The 21922-nt window shown below is 42.5% G+C and overlaps 2 protein-coding genes across 7 annotated transcripts in view; one reads left to right on the forward strand and one right to left on the reverse strand.

The window, feature by feature from the left end:
* Nucleotides 1-15199, reverse strand: part of LOC123991067 (transcriptional repressor NF-X1-like) — a 32110-nt gene extending 16911 nt beyond the window's left edge. For both annotated transcript variants that reach the window (XR_006830750.1, XM_046292240.1), the window contains exons 1-10: nt 14955-15199; nt 13215-14221; nt 12704-12865; nt 12202-12279; nt 5740-5845; nt 5550-5621; nt 3508-3647; nt 3273-3372; nt 2869-3086; nt 2692-2789 (exon numbers count right to left, since the gene is read on the reverse strand). Coding sequence is in view for 1 of the 2 variants with exons in the window: in XM_046292240.1 (XP_046148196.1) it covers nt 2692-2789; nt 2869-3086; nt 3273-3372; nt 3508-3647; nt 5550-5621; nt 5740-5845; nt 12202-12279; nt 12704-12865; nt 13215-13821 (1581 nt within the window). In the remaining variant the exon portion in view is untranslated. The remainder of the gene's footprint in view (nt 1-2691; nt 2790-2868; nt 3087-3272; nt 3373-3507; nt 3648-5549; nt 5622-5739; nt 5846-12201; nt 12280-12703; nt 12866-13214; nt 14222-14954) is intronic.
* A 1168-nt stretch (nt 15200-16367) lies between these two features.
* Nucleotides 16368-21922, forward strand: part of LOC123991068 (arf-GAP with SH3 domain, ANK repeat and PH domain-containing protein 1-like) — a 77569-nt gene continuing 72014 nt past the window's right edge. For 3 of the 5 annotated variants that reach the window (XM_046292244.1, XM_046292241.1, XM_046292242.1), the window contains exons 1-3: nt 16368-16594; nt 16929-17023; nt 18397-18523. In XM_046292244.1, coding sequence (XP_046148200.1) covers nt 16947-17023; nt 18397-18523 — 204 coding nt within the window. In that variant the 5' untranslated portion in view covers nt 16368-16594; nt 16929-16946. The remainder of the gene's footprint in view (nt 16595-16928; nt 17024-18396; nt 18524-21922) is intronic. The other 2 variants (XM_046292243.1, XM_046292245.1) reach the window with 2 other exon arrangements.

Raw genomic sequence — 21922 nt, forward strand, 5'->3', positions numbered from 1 at the left:
TATTGTAACAGCTGGTGCACTAAATCTAAGGAAGTCTCGAGGTTTTGCTCACCTGAGGTAAAGTAACTCATGATAAGCTGTAGACCACACTATTCACCAAGAGAGTTTATCTAAATTCTTGAAAGCTGCCTATTTACCAACACAAACTGATGCTGGCACAAAGATCACAGAGCTGTATACCGCCATAAGCAAAAAGGAAAACACTCATCCAGAGGCGGCGCTCCTGGTAGCCGGGGACTTTAATGCATGTATACTTAAATCAGTTTTACCACATTTCTATCAGCATGTTAAATGTGCAACCAGTGGTGGAGGTGGGGAGAAGAAAAAAGAAAAAAACTCTAGACCACCTTCACTCCACACAAACTCTCCCTCGCCCTCCATTTGGCAAATATGACCATCCTATCCTCCTGACTCCTTACAAGCAAAAACTAAAGTAGGAAGCACCAGTGACCTGGTCAATAAGAAAGTGGTCAGATGAAGCAGATGCTATAGGACTGTTTTGCAAGCACAGACTAAAATATTCAGGGATTCTTCTGATGGCATTGAGGAGTACGCCACATCAGTCACTGGCTTCATCAATAAGTGCATCAATGACGTTGTCTCCACAGTGACCGTACGGCCATACCCAAACTAGCAGCCATGGATTACAGGCAACATCCTGTAATCCAGGATGAGCTAAAGGATAGAGCTGCCGCTTTCAAGGAGCAGGACTAACCTGGCAGCTTATAAGAAATCCCGCTATGCCCTTCCGACGAACCATCAAACAGGCAAAGGGTCAATACAGGACTAAGATTGAATCGTACTACACCGGCTCCGACACTTTTCGGAAGTGGCAAGGCTTGCTAATAACTATTACAGACTACAAAGGGAAGCACAGTCGTGAGCTGCCCATTGACACAAGCCTACCAGATAACTAAATTACTTTATGCTCACTTCTAGGAAAGTAACACTGAAACACGCATGAGAGCATCAGCTGTTCCGGACGACTGTGTGATCACGCTCTCTGTTGCCGATGTGAGCAAGACCTTTAAACAGGTCAACATTCACAAGGCAGCAGCGCCAGACTGCTTACCAGGATGTGCACTCTGAGCATGCGCTGACCAACTGGCAATGGTCTTCACTGATATTTTCCACCTGTCCCTGACTGAGTCTGTAATACCAACATGCAGACCACCATAGTGTCTGTGCCCAAGAACACTAAGGTAACCTGCCTAAATGAGTACTGACCCGTAGCACTCACATCTGTAGCAATGAAGTGCTTTGAAAGGCTGGTCATGGCTCACATCAACACCATTATCCCAGAAACCCTAGACCAACTCTCAATTTGCATACCACACCAACAGATCCACAGATGATGCAATCTATTGCACTCCAAGCTGCCCTTTCCCACCTGGACAAAAGGAACACCTATGTGAGAATGCTACTCATTGACTACAGCTCAGCGTTCAACACCATAGTACTCAAAGCGCATCACTAAGCTAAGGACCCTGTGACTAAACACCTCCCTCTGCAACTGGATCCTGGAATTCCTGACCAGCTGGTAAGGGTAGGTAAGAACACATTCACCACGCTGATCCTCAACACAGGGGCCCCTCAGGGGTGCGTGCTCAGTCACCTCCTGTACTCCCTGTTCACTCATGACTGCATGGCCAGGCACGACGCCAACACCATCATTAAGTTCCCTGATGACACAATAGTGGTAGGCCTGATCACCGACAATGAGACGGCCTACAGGGAGGTGGTCAGAGACCTGGCCATGTGGTGCCAGGACAACAACCTCTCCCTCAATGTGATCAAGACAAAGGAGTTGATTGTGTACTACAGGAAAAAGACAGAATGGGAGAGTGCTCATCGACGGGGCTGTAGTAGAGCAGGTTGAGAGCTTCAAGTTCCTTGGTGTTCACATCAACAAACTATCATGGTCTAAGCACATTAAGAGTCATGAAGAGGGCACAACAAAACCTATTCCCCCTCAGGAGACTGAAAAGATTTGGGGTCCTATGATCCTCAATAGGTTCTACGGCTGCACCATCAAGAGCACTGGTTGCATCACAGCTGTGTCATAGGAAAGCCCAAAAAATTGTCAAAGACTCCAGCCACCGTAGTCATTGACTGTTCTCTCTTCTACCTCACAGCAAGCGGTACTGGAGCGCCAAGTCTAGGTCCAAGAGGCTTCTTAACAACTTCTACACCCAAGCCATAAGACTCCTGAACAGCTAATCGAAGGGTTACCCAGACCCCTCTTTTACGCTGCTGCTACTCTGTTTATTATCTGTGCAGTCACTAACTCTACCTACATGTACATATTACATTTACATTACATTTAAGTCATTTAGCAGACGCTCTTATCCAGAGCGACTACTTCAACAACCTCAACTAACCAGTGCCCCCGCACATCAACTCTATACCGGTACCCCCTGTATATAGCCTCACTATTGTTATTTTACTGCTGTTTAATTATTTGTTACTTTTATATTATTATTATTATTTTTTCCCCCTTAACTTATTTTTTCTTAAAACTTCGTAAAGCATTGTTGGTTAAGGGCTTGTAAGCATTTCACTGTAAGGTCTACACCGGTTGTATTTGGCACATGTGACAAATACAATTTGATTACATTTGAAGACTTTCCATCACGATACAAGCATGATACAAACACCATAGATGTACAGTACTCCTTTTTGGGGACTAACATTGATCTTCGAACCACATCTGCATTTGATGGTGGAGGTGAGTGTGCAGGGGCCACAGCAGCCCTCGTGGCACAGCTTCTCACAGATGTGGATAGTGTCTGTAATGACATGGGGGAACAAGTCAACACATTTAATCCCATAGAAAGATCATACCTGTGGACACACTGTCGGTCTTACCGTTGGATCCACAGGGCAGGGGCTTGTTGCAGGTCTTGCCACAGGAAGGGATTGGGTCAGAGCAGCTGCGGCGCTCAGGGTAGCCCAGCTCCAGGAGCTTGGCCAAGGCCGTCTGCCCACAGGGGCAATTCCTCACCAGTCTGGGGGAGCGTGGGCACGGCTGGCATGGCCCACGGTGGCACACCTGCTTGCATCGGTGGGCCTCACAGTCCAACATCCTGAGAGCGAGAAAATATTGCGAATCAGAAAATCAATCAATAATATACAAGGCATGATTGAAGCAAGGAAAAGGATGCTCTGCAAATCTGGCTAAGACATTACTGACTAATCTTCAGGCAGAAAGAGATCATATTCTCAAAGTAGCAAACTAAAAAGTTATTTCCTATCTGCTGGTTAGAACGTACTTGCCACATGCTTTCTGACAGGAGAAGTGTCCTGAGCCGTCAAAGCAGTCTTTATCCGTCCCACACAGCACCTCCCGATAGACAACACCACAGAAGCACACTGCAATAGCACGTCAGAGGTTAAGAAAAACAGGAGACTGCATCAGTGTAACGCATTACCACAGCTAAGAGATTGAGACCAGGACAAAGTCGTCGCTATTTTTTATATTATGTGGAACTTCTTCTTGTATCTCACCCTGCTGGACCTGTAGTTGGCATGGCTGGCACAGTCCGCTGTGGCACGCCTGGGTGCAGGTGTGTTCGGTACAGTTGAGGATCAAGTCACACTGCTTGTCACAGTGGATGGCAGTGGCCTGGCCACACCGCATTGGCTGACTGCAGAGAGAAGTACGGATGTATTTTACTGTGAGTGTTTGGGCTGAGGTGCAAAGTTTTTCCTATACCAATTGTTAAACCTTAGTAATTGTGACACAGAAATGACAAACATTTGGCAGCCTAAGCGAAGGTACAGTTGAAGTCTGAAGTTTACATACACTTAGGTTGGAGTCATTAAAACTCATTTTTCAACCACTCCAGAGTTCTTGTTAACAAACTGTAGAGTTTGCAAGTTGGTTAGGACATCTACTTTGTGCATGACAAGGCATGTTTCCAACAATTGTTTGCAGACAGATTATTTCACTTATAATTCACTGGATCACAATTCCAGTGAGTCAGAAGTTTACATACACTAAATTGACTGTGCCTTTAAACAGCTTGGAAAATTCCAGAAAATTATGTAATGGCTATAGAAGTTTCCGATAGGCTAATTGACATCATTTGAGTCAATTGGAGGTGTACCTGTGGATGTATTTCAAAGCATACCTTCAAACTCAAGTGCCTCTTTGCTTGACAGTATGGGGAAATCAAAAGAAATCAGCCAAGACCTCAAAATACATTTTAGACCTCCACAAGTCTGGTTCATCCTCGGGAGCAATTTCAAAACACCTGAAGGTACCACGTTTATCTGAACAAACAATAGTACGCAAGAATAAACACTATGGGACCACACAGCCATCTGACCTCTCAGGTAGGAGACGCGTTCTGTCTCCTAGAGATGAACGTGTTTTGGTGCGAAAAGTGCAAATCAATCCCAGAACAGCAAAGGACCTTGTAAAGATGCTGGAGGAAACAGGTACAAAGGTATCTATATTCACAGTAAAACGAGTCCTATATTGACATAACCTGATAAGCCGCTCAGCAAGGAAGAAGCCACTGCTCCAAAACTGCCATAAAAAAGCCAGACTACGGTTTGCAACTGCACATGGGGACAAAGATCGTACTTTTTGGAGAAATGTCCTCTGGTCTGACAAAACAAAAATGGCCATAATGGCCATAAAGACAATCGTTATGTTTGAAGGAAAAAGGGGGATGCTTGCAAGTCGATGAACACCATCCCAACCGTGAAGCACAGAGGTGGCAGCATCATGTTGTGGGGGTGCTTTGCTCCGCACTTCACAAAATAGATGGCATCATGAGGGAGTAGAATTATGTGGATATATTGAAGCAACATCTCAAGACATCAGTCAGGAAGTTAAAGCTTGGTCGCAAATGGGTCTTCCAAATGGACAATGACCCCAAGCATACTTCCAAAGTTGTGGAAAATGGCTTAAGGACAACAAAGTCTAGGTATTGGAGTGGCCATCACAAAGCCCTGACCTCAATCCTATAGAACATTTGTGGGCAGAACTGAAAAAGCATGTGCGAGCAAGGAGGCCTACAAACCTGACTCAGTTACACCAGCTCTGTCAGGAGGAAGGGGCCAAAACTCACCCAATATATTGTGGGGAGGTTGTGGAAGGCTATCTGAAGCATTTGACCCAAGTTAAACAATTTAAAGGCAACGCTACCAAATACTAATTGAGTTTGTTAACTTCTGACCCACTGGGAATATGATCAAAGAAATAAAAGCTTAAATAAATCATTCTCTATTATTCTGACATTTCACATTCTTAAAACAAAGTGACTGACATAAATAAGACAGGGAATTTTTTACATGTATTAAATGTGAGGAATTGTGAGTTAAACTGAGTTAAACTGAGTTTAAATGCATTTTGCTAAGGTGTATGTAAACTTCCGACTTCAAATGTATGTCAATAAACAGTGGGTAAGTTATTACGATGTAGATATTTGTCCAAGTCCCAAAAGGTACCCTATTCCCTATATAGTGCACTACTTTTGACCAGATCCCTATGGGCCCATTTTGGGACGCAAACATGAGGTCAAGAGGATATACAGTACCTGGTTCTTCCACAGATGCAGGCTTTGGTGACAAAGGCAGGACACGGTGGACAAGGTCCGGGGTGACACAAGCTGCAGAGAGAACCACAGAGGCGACACAATCAAGACAACCTCTTCATGTTGTTGAACCACAGATTGTTATGTGGTGGTGGGATGAGGTTCGTTATGTATGGGTTGGGTTGTGTCTCACATGTTACAGGGGTGCTTGCAGTCTGCTCCGCTCCTCTTCTTCCCACACATATCTCCACAGCTGTGTGGGATCTCGCTACGCTGGAACTCCGGGTTGGTCACTTTGCCTGTCAATCACAGAATAAGGAAACACAGTAGAGAAAGAACTTTGGACAAGGAAATTGATTTCTACTACTCGTTTATTTTATCAGTTCAGTGTCATTAAGATGATTATTCGTTTTGTACCATGGCATTGTTGAATACTCTTGATTGTCTTGAAGGGCATTCTAGAGCAGTGGTTCTCAACTGGTTTTGCCTTGGGACCCAAATTGAACCACGCTGTCTCAGTCATGAACCAATATTCGCATTGTGAAAAATAATCAATATACAATCTGGAAAACTATTTTTAATGCTGAATTGAAACTAAATGTAGCAATTATAAAACAAGGGACCAACATGCCCACCTCTAATTGTCAATAAATACATTTTGCCCATACTCTTGATGAAGAATGTTAAAAACTCACTGGTATGAGACCACTAAATCATCCAAAATAGCACTACTAATAGCTCTATTGAAAATAGATTTCTTTCTGGGATTAAATTATATTAAAAAAATGTTCATGATCTTTTCTACACACTTTCTACCTGGTTTAAATTGTTTAAGTTCAGACCTGAGTATTTGTTAATACATTTGTTTATATTTATTATTACTTTTACTCAGACACCTGCGACCCATTCAAAAACTCACTTGGGTCAAACCCTCAAGTTCAGAATCGCTGTTCGAGAGCGTGCATTATTTCCTTGTAATGCATGGTAGAATTCAATGGCTATGAAGTGCATTCTTACATGTTCTATGTTTGAGCAGCTTTTGAAAGCAAAAGTTGAATTGAAAACATTCATTGTTAAATTCGATTTTTATAATATCAAGCTAGGATTGATGTTTGGTTAGCTAAACTAGCAAGTCTGTTTGGTTACCAAAGCAACTATTGTAGCTATCTAGTACACTTGCAAGCTACTTCAGCGGATGTTGAACACATTTCTAATATGTTAAATCATAGCCTGGGATAACATGTAAATGGTCTCTGGAAAATAATGCAGCGCCATGGAAGATGCAACTCCACGCATTAGCCATTGTATTATACCGTGCATCGTAGGGAATTACACAACGGGTGGATCTAATCCTGAATGCTGATTGGTTAAAGACCTCATTCCAGCCAGTGTCTATTCCACAAATTACCACCGGCTAAATCTATGACGTTAAAATTACTATTTAATCTGTTCCATCTGACTGCGCAATCCACGGTCTCATCAGCCCAACCAGGCAATTTATAAACTTGATCCCCACTATAGAAATGTATGTGGACATTCTTACATTTCTTTTAGACTAACATTTAGTTTAACAGAGGAGATTTGTCAAAACCTTGCGGTCGGTCTCTACGACATTTGAATCATTGTTTCAACATTCAAATTCAATCCCCAGCTGTTCCATAGTAATGAACGCATCAGGAGTTGGGATGAAACAAGCAGACAGCATTGGATATATACAAAGAAATGTCCATTGAAAAAAGGTAAAACAAAGTGCATCCATTTTGCAGTCTTTCCAGCTTCAGTTTGAAGTGATTGTGTTAGCTGTGTTGTTGGCTAGCTCCTTTGAACAACCGTGTCCTGACGGGAGAGCAAAATTGCACCTCATAAGCTCATTGTTATGGATGTATCAAAATAAATGTCTCTGGAAAACAGCGTGAGCAAATGCAGCTACTTTGCTGTTATTCTGGCTGCACATTTTGACGTGACTAAGTTAGCTACAGTTGACTGGCTAGCAAGCTAGCAAGGGATAAGAACATTGCCAGTCAGTATGGCAATGGAACATTTAGAACAAACGTTACAGAACAAAAAGTCTGCACGACTGGGTTATGTCTCTAGCAACCGAACAACCAGTTGGCTTGGGTTGCAACTAGGGCTGTGGAGGTCACAAAATTGTCAGCCGGTGAATGTCAAGCAAATAACTGGTCGGTCTCGCGGTAATTTACCATGAACATAAACACATTTAGTATCTCCTGGCTTCCACACATTTTCAAAAGTAATAAATCCATGTAATATAGCCTAGGTCCTGATGGGCCAAATGGCTGTGGGAAACACTTTCATTTAGCAGATAAGATTGGTTTACAATTCCGTGGCATTATTTTATAGTATGAAGAATACAATTAAACAAAGCAAAATCAAATGTACATTTTCTCTAAAGGATTTGAGGGAGTGCGCACATGCATCTATTCTGTGTTGAGATGTTAACAAAGAAATAGGTACTCCCATATGCTTAATTTAGAGTTATTAACTGTAGTTCTACAAACGTACAAAAGTTGTTCTAAGTTCTGCTTAGTTTTTTGCTCAGGCTATACACACTCCAATTGTCACTCATTCACAATTTGACAAGCACTTGATAATGCCTTGAATTTCTCGGCAGCATCCCCTTTGTGGCCGTAATCGGGGACACAACTGGGCGCTGACGAAAACAAGATGAGTAGGCCTAACAAACAGCAAAAGCACTAGCCTATGTCAATCTACTATCCCCCATAGTACAAAATTATTATTATATTCTGTGCCAGAAATAAATATTCCAAACAGTCCGAGACAGTTGATGATGCAATAGATCCCAAATTAATACAACAACTAGCATGGAAGAAAACGTTTTTAGGCAATGTGGCTGACGCAACGGATCAGAATGTTTAGCTTAACATGTTGATAGCCTAATAGTTTATTTCTTCACATTATAAGCGCAGTAATGCGCACATGGTAGTAGGATATAAGCGCAAATGTTCCATTAGCGGAAACCACCATTACCAAAAGTGACCGCAAATGCAATTATACATGTAATGCTTTTATTATAAAGGTGAATGTTTATAGTGAAAATTACCATCCCCAAACTTGAAACTCATACGCTGATTATACAGTGGCCAAAAAAGTATGTGAACCCTTTGGAATTTCTGCATAAATTTGTCATAGATGAAGATCAGATTTTAAGTCACAAGAATAGACGGTGTGCTTCAACTAATAACAATTATTGTACTTTTCTTGTATATATATTGAATACACAATTTAAAACATTCACAGTGTAGGTTGGAAAAAGTATGTGAAGCCCTAGGCTAATGACTTCTCCAAAAGCTAAATGGAGTCAAGAGTCAGCTAACCTGGAGTCCAATCAATGAGACGAGATTGGAGATTTTGGTTAGAGCTTCCATGCCTCATTTTTTTATATTTTAAAAAACACTAAATTTGAGTTTGTGATTCACAAGCAGCATTGCCTGATGTGAACCATGCCTCGAACAAAAGAAATCTCAGAAGACCTAAGATGAATAATTGTTGTCTTGCATAAAGCTAGACAGGGTTACAAAAGTATCCCTAAAAGCCTTGATGTTCAGTCCATGGTAAGACAAATGGTCTATACATGGAGAAAGTTTACCACTGTTGCTACTCTCCCTAGGAGTGGCGGCAAGAGCACATAGGAGAATGCTCGAAGAGGTTAAGAAGAATCCTAGAGTATCAGATAAAGACTTAAGGAAATCTCTGGAACATGCCAACATCTGTTGACGAGTCTATAATATGTAAAACACTGAACGAGAATCTTGTTCATGGTAGGACACCACGGATGAAGCCACTGCTGTCCCCCAAAAAACATTACTGCACATCTGAAGTTCACAAAAGAGCACCTGACTGTTCCACAGTGCTACTGGCAAAATACTCTGGACAGATGAAGCTAAAGTACAGTTGTTTGGAAGGAGCACACAATACTATGTGATAGTTGTGATACAAACCTTATTAAAACATATAGGGCTATGGGCTAGGCAACACGAGGCGTCCGAAAAGTTGATTTAATAATGTGACATTTGTTTCGATTTAGAATGGACCATTATCATACACCTGTATCGAAACAGGGGCAGTGGGAAAAAACATGTCATCTATGCACTTACAGTTGAGGTCAGAAGTTTACATACACTTAGGTTGGAGTCATTAAAACTAATTTTTCAACCACTCCACAAATGTCTTGTCAACTAACTATAGTTTTGGCAAGTCGGGTAGATCATCTACTTCGTGCATGACAAGTATTTTTTCCAACAATTGTTTAGACAGATTATTTCACTGTATCACATTCCAGTGAGTCAGAAGTTTGCATACACTGTGCCTTTAAACTGCTTGGGGGAAGAAAAAAAATGATGTCATGGCTTGAGAAGCTTCTGATACGCTAATTGACATCATTTGAGTCAATTGGAGGTGTACCTGTAGATTTATTTCAAGGCCTACCTTCGAACTCAGTGCCTCAGGGCTTGACATCATGGGAAAAGCTAAATAAATCAGCCAAGATCTCCACAAGTCTGGTTCATCATTGGGAGCAATTTCCAAACGCCTGAACGTACCACGTTCATCTGTACAAACATTAGTACGCAAGTATAAACACCATGGGACCATGCAGCCATCTTACCGCTCAGGAAGGAGACGCGTTCTGTCTCCTACAGATGAACGTACTTTGGTATGAAAAGTGCAAATCAATCCCAGCACCGCAAAGGACCTTGTGAAGATGCTGGAGGAAACAGGTACAAAAGTATCTATATCGACATAACCTGAAAGGCAGCTCAGCAAGGAAGAAGCCACTGCTCTAAAACCGCCATAAAAAAAAGCCAGATTACAGTTTGCAACTGCACATGGGGACAAAGAAATTACTTTTTGGAGAAATGTCTGATGAAACAAAAACAGAACTATTTGGCCATAATGACCATTGTTATGTTTGGAGGAAAAAGAGGGAGGCTTGTAAGCCGAAGAACACCATCCCAAACGTGAAGCACGGGGGCGGCAACAACATGTTGTAGGGGTGCTTTGCTGCAGGAGGGACTGGTGCACTTCACAAAATAGATGGCATCATGAGGTAGGAAAATTAGGTGGATATATTTAAGCAACATCTCAAGACATCATTCAGGAAGTTAAAGCTTGGTCACAAGAGGGTCTTCCAAATGGACAATGACCCCAAGCATACTTCCAATGTTGTGGCAAAATGGCTTAAGGACAACAAAGTCAAGGTATTGGAGTGGCAATCACAAAGCCCTGACCTCAATCCTATAGAAAATGTGTGGGCAGAACTGAAAAAGCGTGTGCAAGCAAGGAGGCCTTACAAACCTGACTCAGTTACACCAGCTCTGTCAGGAGGAATAGGCCAAAATTCACCCAACTTATTGTGGGAAGCCTGTGGAAGGCTACCTGAAAAGTTTGACCCAAGTTTAACAATTTAAAGGCAACGCTACCAAATACTAATTGAGCGCATGTAAACTTCTGACCCACTGGGAATGGGAATGTTCCCCTGGCGCAGAAGACATGGATGTCGATTAAGGCAGCCCCCCGCACCTCTCTGATTCAGAGGGGTTGGGTTAAATGCGGAAGACATTTCAGTTGAAGGCAGTCAGTTGCACAACTGACTAGGTATCCACTTTTCCCCCATGGTTTATTTTCATGCCAGCCAGGTCAGTCCTATTGTAAACATAAGCTTAATATTAGGAAAGTGGAGAAATAAATCTAGTAAGCCTAGCCTATAGAAAGCTGATGGGATCCTCTTTATTTGCACCCATCACTCTTGTTTTCTCCCACAATTGCATAGCCTATAGAAATGTTGCGCAACATGAGATCATGGGCTCTCATGAAGTGTTTGATTAGAATTTTGGTTTCCTTTGCATTGATGTCAGATTGATTAGAGTGGACAATACAGTGCTGAGCACGAGGCAGTTAGCATGCTTGGTAGGCTACTAATGACCATCAGCAGCATTTTTTTTTAACCTTTATTTAAGGCAAGTCCGTTAAGAACAAATTCTTATTTTCAATGACGGCCTAGGAACAGTGGGTTAACTGCCTGTTCAGGGGCAGATTTGTACCTTGTCAGCTCGGGGGTTTGAACTTGCAATCTTCCGGTTACTAGTCCAACGCTCTAACCACTAGGCTACCCTGCCGGCCCAGGATAAGAGCTACCCAGCATAAGAGCTTGGAGAAGCCCAACTACTGTGACTAATCGGTCACATGGAGGCAGTCATACGGTCATCGCAACAGCCCTAGTTGCAACCCTAGGTTTGTGTTGGGACTATAGCTTGTGAAAGGATAGAAAAAGTATGAATAATATATCAAAATAACATTTTTAATGAAAATATGTCAATCATTATTTGAACATGTTGGTAACCCGTTGTATAAAAGTGATAACGCCCTCAAAGCCAGAGTTTGGAGGATATATTAGCATGGTTTGCCGGGCCTCGACAATCTTGGGCCCTATCACTTAAATAATGCATGCTCCAGAATCCCCTTCAAGCCAATGCGAAGCGAGTCATTCATTATTTTACATAGAACGCATAACCCCTTGTTGATTATCCCATACATAATGCGCAAAGCATCTCAACGAGCGAGGAAGACTAGGGATGGACTACTGTCTGGGAATAATGGCTATTAGCTAATCACTTACCACAGAAGCACTTGTAGGTGTTTGGGGGTTGGAAGACAACATTCTGACAAGCTGGACACCGCCACCCATCATTTGTTTCTAAAAATTAGAACAAAAGCTTGAATATCACATATAGCATCCTTCACAGATCTCTTTAATAATGATGGTTGTCCACAAAATGTGCACTACATCTTAAATAAAGTTACATCTTATAAAGTTACAACATATTGTGACATTGTTAGTACAGAAGTAACAGCGCACATTAGTTGCAATTAAGATAATAGAAGGCCACTGCAATTTGGATAAGGTCACTGGGGCCGCATTTTTGCTACAGTGGATATTGTAGCCTCATCTGTCGTGCAGAATTTGCACTCCTGTATTGTCTGGCTGGAGCAGCAATGTGCTATCTATGGAGGACTATTGTGTTAAAAGTCATGAATAGATGCACAGCTGAATGAGTGACTGCTGGGCAGTGCTTAATTGCACACGTGTCTGCCTGTTGGTCTGTCTGTGTTCGGCCTACCGTCTGCCTGTGAGGCTGGGGAGCGGGCCCACTTCTTGATGCAGTTGAGATGGAAGACATGGAAGCAGCTGAGACAGCTCCAGACAGGTGCCATCACCCTGATCACCTCACAGCACACCATGCACTCATACTTCTCCTCGGACAGCTGCTCAATCAGGCAACCTGGACAGAGATGGAGAGAGTCACCAGAGACTCCAAAACATAACCAGCACCAGTCCAGGAGGGTCAGAGCCAGAGTGGACCATAACTGGAGAGGTCTTAATAATGATGGTTCAATCCCAAATGGCATCCTATTCCCTATATAGTGCACTGCTTTTGATCATGGCTCATAGGGCTTTGGTTAAAAGTAGTGCACTATGTAGAGAAAAGGGTGCCATTTGGAACATACTTTCAACATGATAACTACTCTCAGAGCAAACTCATTCACAAATGACCGATCTAATAAATAAAAAAATTCACATATTCTTTAGCTTAGTTGGTTATTTTGTTTTCTGTGAAACTGCCCTCTCACCGGTCTGTGTCTCCTTGCTCTTGTTGGGCATGTTGTCCCCCCTCTTCTGCCCAGGCCTGTAGTCATATTTGGGTGTTCTCCTCTGGCCTCTGTCCTGCAGGGGGGTGCATTTCCCCTGACCCCTCCAGTTGGGCTCTTCTTCAGTGCTGGGGCCCAGTTTGTCATGATGGGCAGGGAGGATGTCTCTGCCGCTGGCTCCCCTTTCAGACTCCTTCCTCTCCTGGGGATATTCTTTGATCGGCCCCTGGCTTCGCTTTGGCTCTTGGAATTTCTTTCGAGGGTCAACATGGGGGTTCCTGTCCTCAGTCCTACCGCCTTTACGGTTTCTGGTTCCAATTTCTAATGATAGGGTTTCTTCTCTGGGCTCAACCGGATCCCAGCCTCCTCCCCCTCCTCCTGTAGCATGGTTTTCCTGGTTCTCCTGCTTGTCCAGAGAGTGAGGAGGTCCTTTAGAGCTCCTCTCTCCTCTCCGTGGCTCCTGGCTGAACCGCCGGGGCTTTTTAGGCCGGGTGTCCTGGTGGTCTTCGTGGGCAGGCCCCACCTCTCCCCCCCGGCCCCCAGGGTCTCGACGCCAGCTAGGCCCGTCAATGGGGGGTCCCCTCTCCATGTGGAGTGTTCCAGGCCTGTAGCCTCCACCAACAAGTCCATGGGGGCCCCCAGGTAAGCCAAGGGGCCCAGTGCCAATTTCAACCCCAGGCCTATTCCACCTCGGATTCCGGCCCCTTGAGCCCCGGCCACCTCCCCCCAACTTCCATTACCCCCTCTTCCTCGACCCCTCTGTACATCCTCTCTGTGGTGGGGAGGAGGATGGAAGTTTACTAGGACATTGTCATGAGATGATTTGACCCCATGATGAAAATGTTCTTGCTGCTGCTGCGGCAGTGGGCCATAATTATTAGGACTACTCCAGGTACGGTTGTGGTCCACTCTGGCTCGACCCCTCCTGGACTGGTGTTGATTTGGTTTCTGTCGTGATGAAGGCCCATCTGGATTCAAATCCAGAGAGTCTATACATGAAAAGACATAACCTACGTGTTACTGAGTGGCATAACATGAGTAGCAACCAAGGCGGTAACAAACTTAACAGGCTGCAAGTACATCCTTGACACGAGACTCCAAAGACGAGGCGTTTATGTTGACATCTTCGTTCGCCTAGTCTTTGGAGTCGTGTCAAGGATCTGAGTATGACAGATCACCTCTTCTGGACTTTGATACTAGAGCACGTCATGTAGTTAGTTAGACTTTGCCAACCATCATCACATAAGTAGGCAACAACGTTCACTATTTGTTAGAGGTTCTCACTGGCTTTCCTTCGACAAGCAAGGGCATAGCCATTGCTAAAAGTCCGCATGAGTCCACCAGTACCTAGCCTAGGCTGTGTCGCTAACTAGCTAACCAGCCAGCTTCTCGATCTAAAGTTAAATGAACACGCGTCTAACAGTGTGGCCACACTGACAACCAAAGACTAGCGAAGTGAGTCACTGAGTGAGAGAATTTGTCTCAGTCCGCTAGCTTGCTAACGTTAACTAGTTAACGTAACGTTAGTTAAGCTAATGCAGAGTGCAATTTCACAACTGCGCTCAACACAAACCCTGTCATTTGACTTTGATATGATTTAGCTAAATAGCATGCGAGCTAACTAAAGGGTTAACGTTAGCTTTTATCTTTAAAAATAAAAGGATCAAGCTAACTAGCCATCAAGCCAAGTTAGCTGCTAGCTAGCCAAACGTTACTTCTTACCTGTGACTGAGCACTCAGCCATTCAACCCCAGCTGATGCAAGTTAGTTGGCAGTGGCTCACGTTCTTCTCCCACGCGAAGGTTTTTACTGTTGTTGGGGGATTAAATGCCACTGTTTGCATTTATTTTTCCCACAATGAAACATAATAAAACGTCTCCTCTTCTTACATAATTGAGATCTCTTGTCTTGTGGTTGGCACGAGCCCCGACGATTCTTCCAGATTCTGCAAAGGGGTTTGAAGTTATGTCACCCAACTTTATTGAGACTCACAGGCAGGACTGGACATCCATTTGCTTGGAATAACCAGCAGGGGGACCCTAGGTCATCATGCACCATGATCCACAGTGTTACCATTGGGTGATACTTTTTCCTGGAGAGAATCGAATGGAATGGAATTCAATAGAACTGATCTGAATAGAATAGAACTGAATGAAATAAAAAAAAGAATAGAACTGAATAGAATAATATATTGTCCCGCATGGAGAAAATTCTTCCCCCAGTCTTGTGCAGACAAATGATCCCACCCTTAGGTCTACACACCCATCACATACATAGTGTCTCAGTGAGAAAGCCAGACAGACAGACAGACAGACAGGTGCAATAGACTGGTACCTATGGCCTAAGGACAGTCTCTCTTAGCAGTAGTGTAATTGGATCAAGGTCGTCAGAGGCTTCTATAAAGGATTTGTGGACTTGGGTCACTAGGCTGTTGATTTAAAAAATATTTCAGAGATAATGCAACTCTGCAAATGGTTAACTCTCTCTGAGATGATACACAAGGCTATAACAGTTCTGCATAATGAGCTAGGTCAAACGCAGAGTCTATGCTTTTATTTCAGTCAAGACATTTTCAGATAATGAGATCTCATCATTGTTTTTATATAGATGAGGTGTCTTAGGGTTGAGTCACTCAGTCGGCTGTGTGAAGATGTCTGTTCAGACAATCACCACAGTGAAAAACAGGAAAATTACTGGACACATAACAACCACGTGTATAGGCTTTTTCTGACAGGGAAAAAAATATAGTTTTGTAATGGAGAGGTGCCAACTGGGAGCCTCAGTCTGAGGGTAAATGGAGGACAGAAGAGGAAAGATTCCAAATGTTTTTGTTGAACAATATGAATAATATAGTGTCCTCAAACCCTTTTGTCTTTTTTTTCAACAATAAACTTGAAGCTATTGTAAAATTGAACATTGACTTCAACAAATAACTGTATGTGGTTATCTATGACAAATAGCCTAACTTTCCCCCAGCTGTAGTTCAAATCAGCTCCAGGGAATAAGGAAACTTCTTGGCTTCTTCTGTTTACCAGATCCCACATTTCCTGTTTGACTGCCTTCTGTATTTCCTCAGTTCCTGTGCCATGAGCTCTTAGATCCTGTTCATTGTAAGTGGCTATTTTCCTGCTCACATGGTGGGTTTGGTTTCTCCCTTCCTGCCCCGCGCTGTGACTGATCTTCACGAGATCCTTTGCGGGAGGACATCACTCTCTCCTTCTCTCAACTCTTTACTCTGTTGAATGAAGATTAAAAATGAGGCTGAAATGATGCGCGCAGCAAGCAGGCCTATTCTTCTTTGCGTCAATCAAGTGGACATTCCCTCTCTGTTCAGATTCCAAATTGGACGTGCATCGATTTCGGTAAGTTTAGGCGTGGCAGTGTATATTATTTTTCTTTCGAATATGAGCGCTCTTGAAAGGGTTAGAGATCACATTTTTTTCATACAAATGTTTTATAACTTGTATGTTGGCTACCCAATGAACCTATTAAAAGCTATTTATTAATCTATGCAAAACAATGCTTTCTCATCAGAGTACATTCCAGGGTGGTAAAATTATTTATGAATAGACTAGCTGCCTATGATAGGCATATTATTATAAAAAGTTGTCTTCATTCATTTTCCATATACCACACAATCTGATGTCTAGAGAGTAACAGAACTCTGCTCATGTGATTCTTATTGATTTGATTTAGGTCATAAGGTGACAGTCAATGAGTCAAGTCATGAGATCCTCCTCTTCCCGTCTGTCAAGTTTCTCTTCTAAAGATTCTTTATGGAATCCGAGTAGGTAAGACCCTCTCAATTCTGTTGGTACTAGCATTCATGTGAAACAGTGTGTCACATCATAATATTCAGAGACTATTCTCTTGATACATTGTATCTAAAAGCATTCAGTCAAAAACATTTGTGGGTATTTCTCTAGTTTAGTAGCCTGTGTAAATTGACCAGGAGCCTAGCCTATCTGATTAAACATTTCTCTTCACTGACAAAGGTTTTTCTCAATGTTGGAGCGCCAAAATGAGAACATTCCAATTATTCCATACAGCAGGGTTGCATGCACTTAATTTGATCACCTGCAGGACACACACTTGTAGCACCAGGTAATAAAATCCCTATTATGGGCAATGGAAGTTACCATCAATGTGAATGGATATGTTTTCAGACCTAGTACAGTAACACATTTAAGAGATCTGATAAATATAATACCAATTGTCCAATAAGTAAGCTACAATGTACACCATTGAGGTTTTTCAGTCAGAAAAAATATGTTTTAATGCATTTCTTTAGGCTCCAATTAATATAAACTATTGTACATGTTAATAAATAAGCTAATTTGATTTAAATAAAGAACACAGTAGTACAGTCAATTTGTATTTCTAAATCTACATATATAATTGGTAAATATCAGTTGCTATAGGCTATTATGATCATAAATAATTATGTCTAGGCTAATGCTCCGGATGCTTGGAATTTTATATCTTGCCTACATTTTCCTTTTCACATCGCATTTTTACATCGGGTATTATGTCGGAGATCATGGACATGCGCAGAGTTCTTCCTTGTTTGTCCCCATCATCCGAGGTGGGTGGGTGAGCGAGAGAGCGAGAGAGCGGGGGAGAGGAGAGTGGTTGTGAATGTCAAAACTGCGTACTGCATTAAAAATAGAACTGAAAGAAGATAAGAAAATAAAGGAAATCCTGCAATTCGAGAGAGCACGGATTAAGATAGATTACATACAAATATTTCTGATTGTCGAAAGTATTATCGGCAAAAGCCATTCTTAATGAACATCCGCAAAAACGTTATGATGGAATCCGCTATTCTATTTTACAGCAAGGCAGCATAGGACAGTAATTAAGCATTTGTGTTTTGGTAATTTAAGCAAGGGATACGGGCGAGGGGAGAAGAGAGGAGGGGGCGAAATTGTGTCCATTCCCTTTTCCCTTGGGGACAGTGAAGACATAGGAGAGAACCAACCAAGTAATTCGAGAAGAGACGCGTCTTTGTCATTTCGATTCTATCTCTAGTTTGTAAACTATCAGTTTTCGACCCAGTCACAGAGTTAGACATCTGGTACTTTTCTTCGCCAGTTGTATTTTCATGATTTAGGATTTTCTCAACAATTCTTGCAATCCTCTTCTGGGCGATTCCCTGCTGAAGGATGCCGGATCAAATATCGGTGTCCGAGTTTCTCTCGGAGACAACAGAGGATTACAATTCTCCTACCACATCCAGCTTCACCACCCGCCTGCAGAGCTGTAGGAACACAGTCAACGTACTGGAAGAGGTAAGGCCACATCATGTTAACATTGAGTCAGCCATAGCTGCAGATGGAATTACGTGCAACTTGGTGCCAGAGCGACCATTGCGCATTGATGAATCATGACACTACGGAGATGACATAGCTACAATAGGCATAGGCTACCCAAATTATACAATTTATAGAAATAGCCTATCCTAAACTCCATTTAGTAGTAACAGGGGCCCGAGCCACTCATTAAAATAAAATAGACTCGGCATCTACGTTGGCGTGTCCAAATGCCCATGCCCATGCCCAAAGTTGTAGCTTATTCTGCATAATAACGGCAGAAAGTGTCCTTCGCAGACAGCACTATTCGGATGTGCAAACAATACAAAAACAACATTTCTGTGATAAGCATTCCACCATGGCAACGTTAGATTGTGATGACTTGGAATTACTCTGTTTATACATGCCGATTATTATCATTATAAACTGTCTGCTATCAATTGGAATTATTGGCAACTTTGTAACACTTATGCTTCCATTTGCACAAGTTGACATAAAAGCCAAGGGTCATGGGAAAATACAAATCTGTTTAATAGGGTTGGGCAATATCCAGATGTTCATACCTTTATACCGTTCTTGTGGGGTACACGATATTACCGGCAGTGAACACCTAGGGGCGCAATTATTACTATATTTATATTTTTAAGTACAAAACCAATATAGCCAGCAGGGATCTTGATCCAGGAGGGGGGGGGGTTGATTGTCTCTGCTGTAAACAAGAAGATTGATCTCGCAAGCGAGCCACTTAGCTAGCAAGTTAGCAAACCAAATGGATAGCTGGAGCCCTGAGCTGGATTTAATTTATTTGGTCTATCTTAGATTGTTAACTTATGGTTAGTTATACGCATTGGCTAAGCATCATCATATGTTGAATATATATATATATATATTTTTAACAGTATTTCATTTCTGTATTTCAAAATTATCCGATATACCGTATACCACTGAAGCCTAGTTTACTGTCCTTGACAAGCTTGAAGAATCAGTTAGTTCTGTCTCTGCCCTACCCCGGCCTACTAGAAGCAAAACAGCCTATATCCAGTTCATATGTATCCTATTCTTTCAAAGCCTAATAATGTGATGTGAACATGCTCTGTATAACACACACTGTCAAAGAACTGTGCTGAGTTACAATGTTACAACATACAATAATGGTATCCAAAATATCAGCATAAATGTTTTTTTTTTGTGCATTTTGTAGTGTAGTGATGATGTCATGATAGTCTTCTGTGGTTTGCTCATGCTGAAGCCTATTTTCATTCAGTGCAGTTCGATTAAGCTAGTTTTGCTCCTACTGCTGCTGGCTGGTGTTGCCAGGCTGTAGCGGCAGAGCGTGTTGGCTGTCTCCATACAGAGTGGGGGTGGGGACGGATGGAGCAGCAAACCCTCCAGCCTCCAGCCACTCACTGAAAGATATTGGCATTTACAGTGATTCCGAATTGGAATGGCTCCACACATATAGCGTTAACATCAGCCTGATTCTGAACATGTTTTGATAGTACTGTGCATCGAACTGCAGCCTCCCCCTTCGATCGCAATTAGTGCTGGAAGAGCTCGCACGCATGCATGCATGCACACACACACACACACACACACACACACACACACACACACACACACACACACACACACACACACACACACACACACACACACACACACACACACACACACACACACACACACACACACACACACACACACACACACACACACGTCTGATTAGCAAGGTGAGTGTAATCAGGTGAGACAGGTGGAGACCATGGGGAGCCATGCATCCCCATACCACCCCTATCTGCGTTGTGTTTGCCTTTAGGAAATGGGGCAACATAGAAGGCCAGCAGCATGCACCTTTGCCATTCCCTATGAAAACCAATCTCATTTTTGGCTGAATAAAATAGTGATGAAGTCAATGTTGCATCTCTTGAAGTCCCTGGTTTCATGTTCTCACAAAGTGTATATAAATAGCAGCCATGGCAGATAATCAATGCTGATAATCGTTGCTCTCCCTATCGATTCTATATCACAGTGTCTGTGGTCTCATCCTCAATTTCCAATGTGTAGTAAGGAGGCAAGAGAGAGAACAGAGAAGTTTTATAGATTCAGTATTTCAATCCATTGCGTTTTGCCACTCCTTCACGCCAAGAAACAGCAGACTGTCATATACACTACAGCCAGGCTTGTTGAGAACTAAGACAAATGCTAAGATTTTGCTGCATCTTCTGAAAACAAGGCTAAAGAAATACCCTAAAGTAGTTAGAGAACTTAGGTTTCAATTAAATAACATATAAGACAATCTCTGTTTATTGTTTCTCACCCACTAGTGATAGCAATGTTATTATCAGTGACCTCAAGTTAATAAAGTCCACATAGAAAGAGCCATAGTAAATGGAGTATACAGTATGCTTAGATGGAAAGTTGATAGTACATGCTGCACAGATGTACGAAATGGTTGACAAATTAGCCTTTTCTCCCAGAATGGCTGGTCATGGGCAATGTGTCATAGCATTTAGAAGTTCCAAATGTCTCTCCCCGAAGGTTTATAGTACAATAATAGAAAAATCTGTAAAACAGAACCGGACCCATGTTTATTCTCCACACGGAGCGCATTTTTTTCGTTTAGTGTAACAAGGAAAAATTCGCGTCATGAATCACCTTTCTGGCTCTGTGCCTTCCAGCTCAGAGAGAGAGACTGCATCACAAACGAAAAACATCTGTTGGATGGGCCGCCATGTGCTCCCTGCCCGGGCTGTAGCGATAGCCACTCTTAAGTCCTAGCCCGGATCACATGACGGGAACCATTGACTGGCAAAAAAAAAGAGCAGGAACGTATTGTAACGGCTGTCGTGGGTTGAAGAAGGTGAGAACCAAGGTGCAGCGTGGTATGTGTTCATCTTTATTTATGAATTGAACACTGAATGAAAAAAAGGGGGGGAAAAAGAGAATGAACGAAACCGAAACAGTTCTGTCTGGTACAGAATACAAAAACAGAAAACAACTACCCACAAAACCCATGTGGGCAAGAGCTACCTAACTATGTTTCTCAATCAGAGACAACGATAGACAGCTTCCTCTGATTGAGAACCACACCCGGCCAAACAAAGAAATACAAAAACATAGAAAAAATAACATAGAATGCCCACCCTAGTCACACCCTGGCCTAACCAAAATAGAGAATAAAAAGCCTCTCTATGGCCAGGCGTGACACGTATACTCTTTCTTCTTTGAACAAAGACAAGATGCCATTGAATCAAGCTTTTTCCCGAAACATTGATCTAAAATGAGTAAAGAGCAGAACACCTCATCAGGGTTCCTGCACTGGTATACGACATCCACCTTCTAGATGCCATTCCTCCTCACAAACTTTATGGATCTCCA

This window comes from Oncorhynchus gorbuscha, linkage group LG12 (assembly GCF_021184085.1).
Source record: "Oncorhynchus gorbuscha isolate QuinsamMale2020 ecotype Even-year linkage group LG12, OgorEven_v1.0, whole genome shotgun sequence".
NCBI classification, from domain to species: domain Eukaryota; kingdom Metazoa; phylum Chordata; class Actinopteri; order Salmoniformes; family Salmonidae; genus Oncorhynchus; species Oncorhynchus gorbuscha.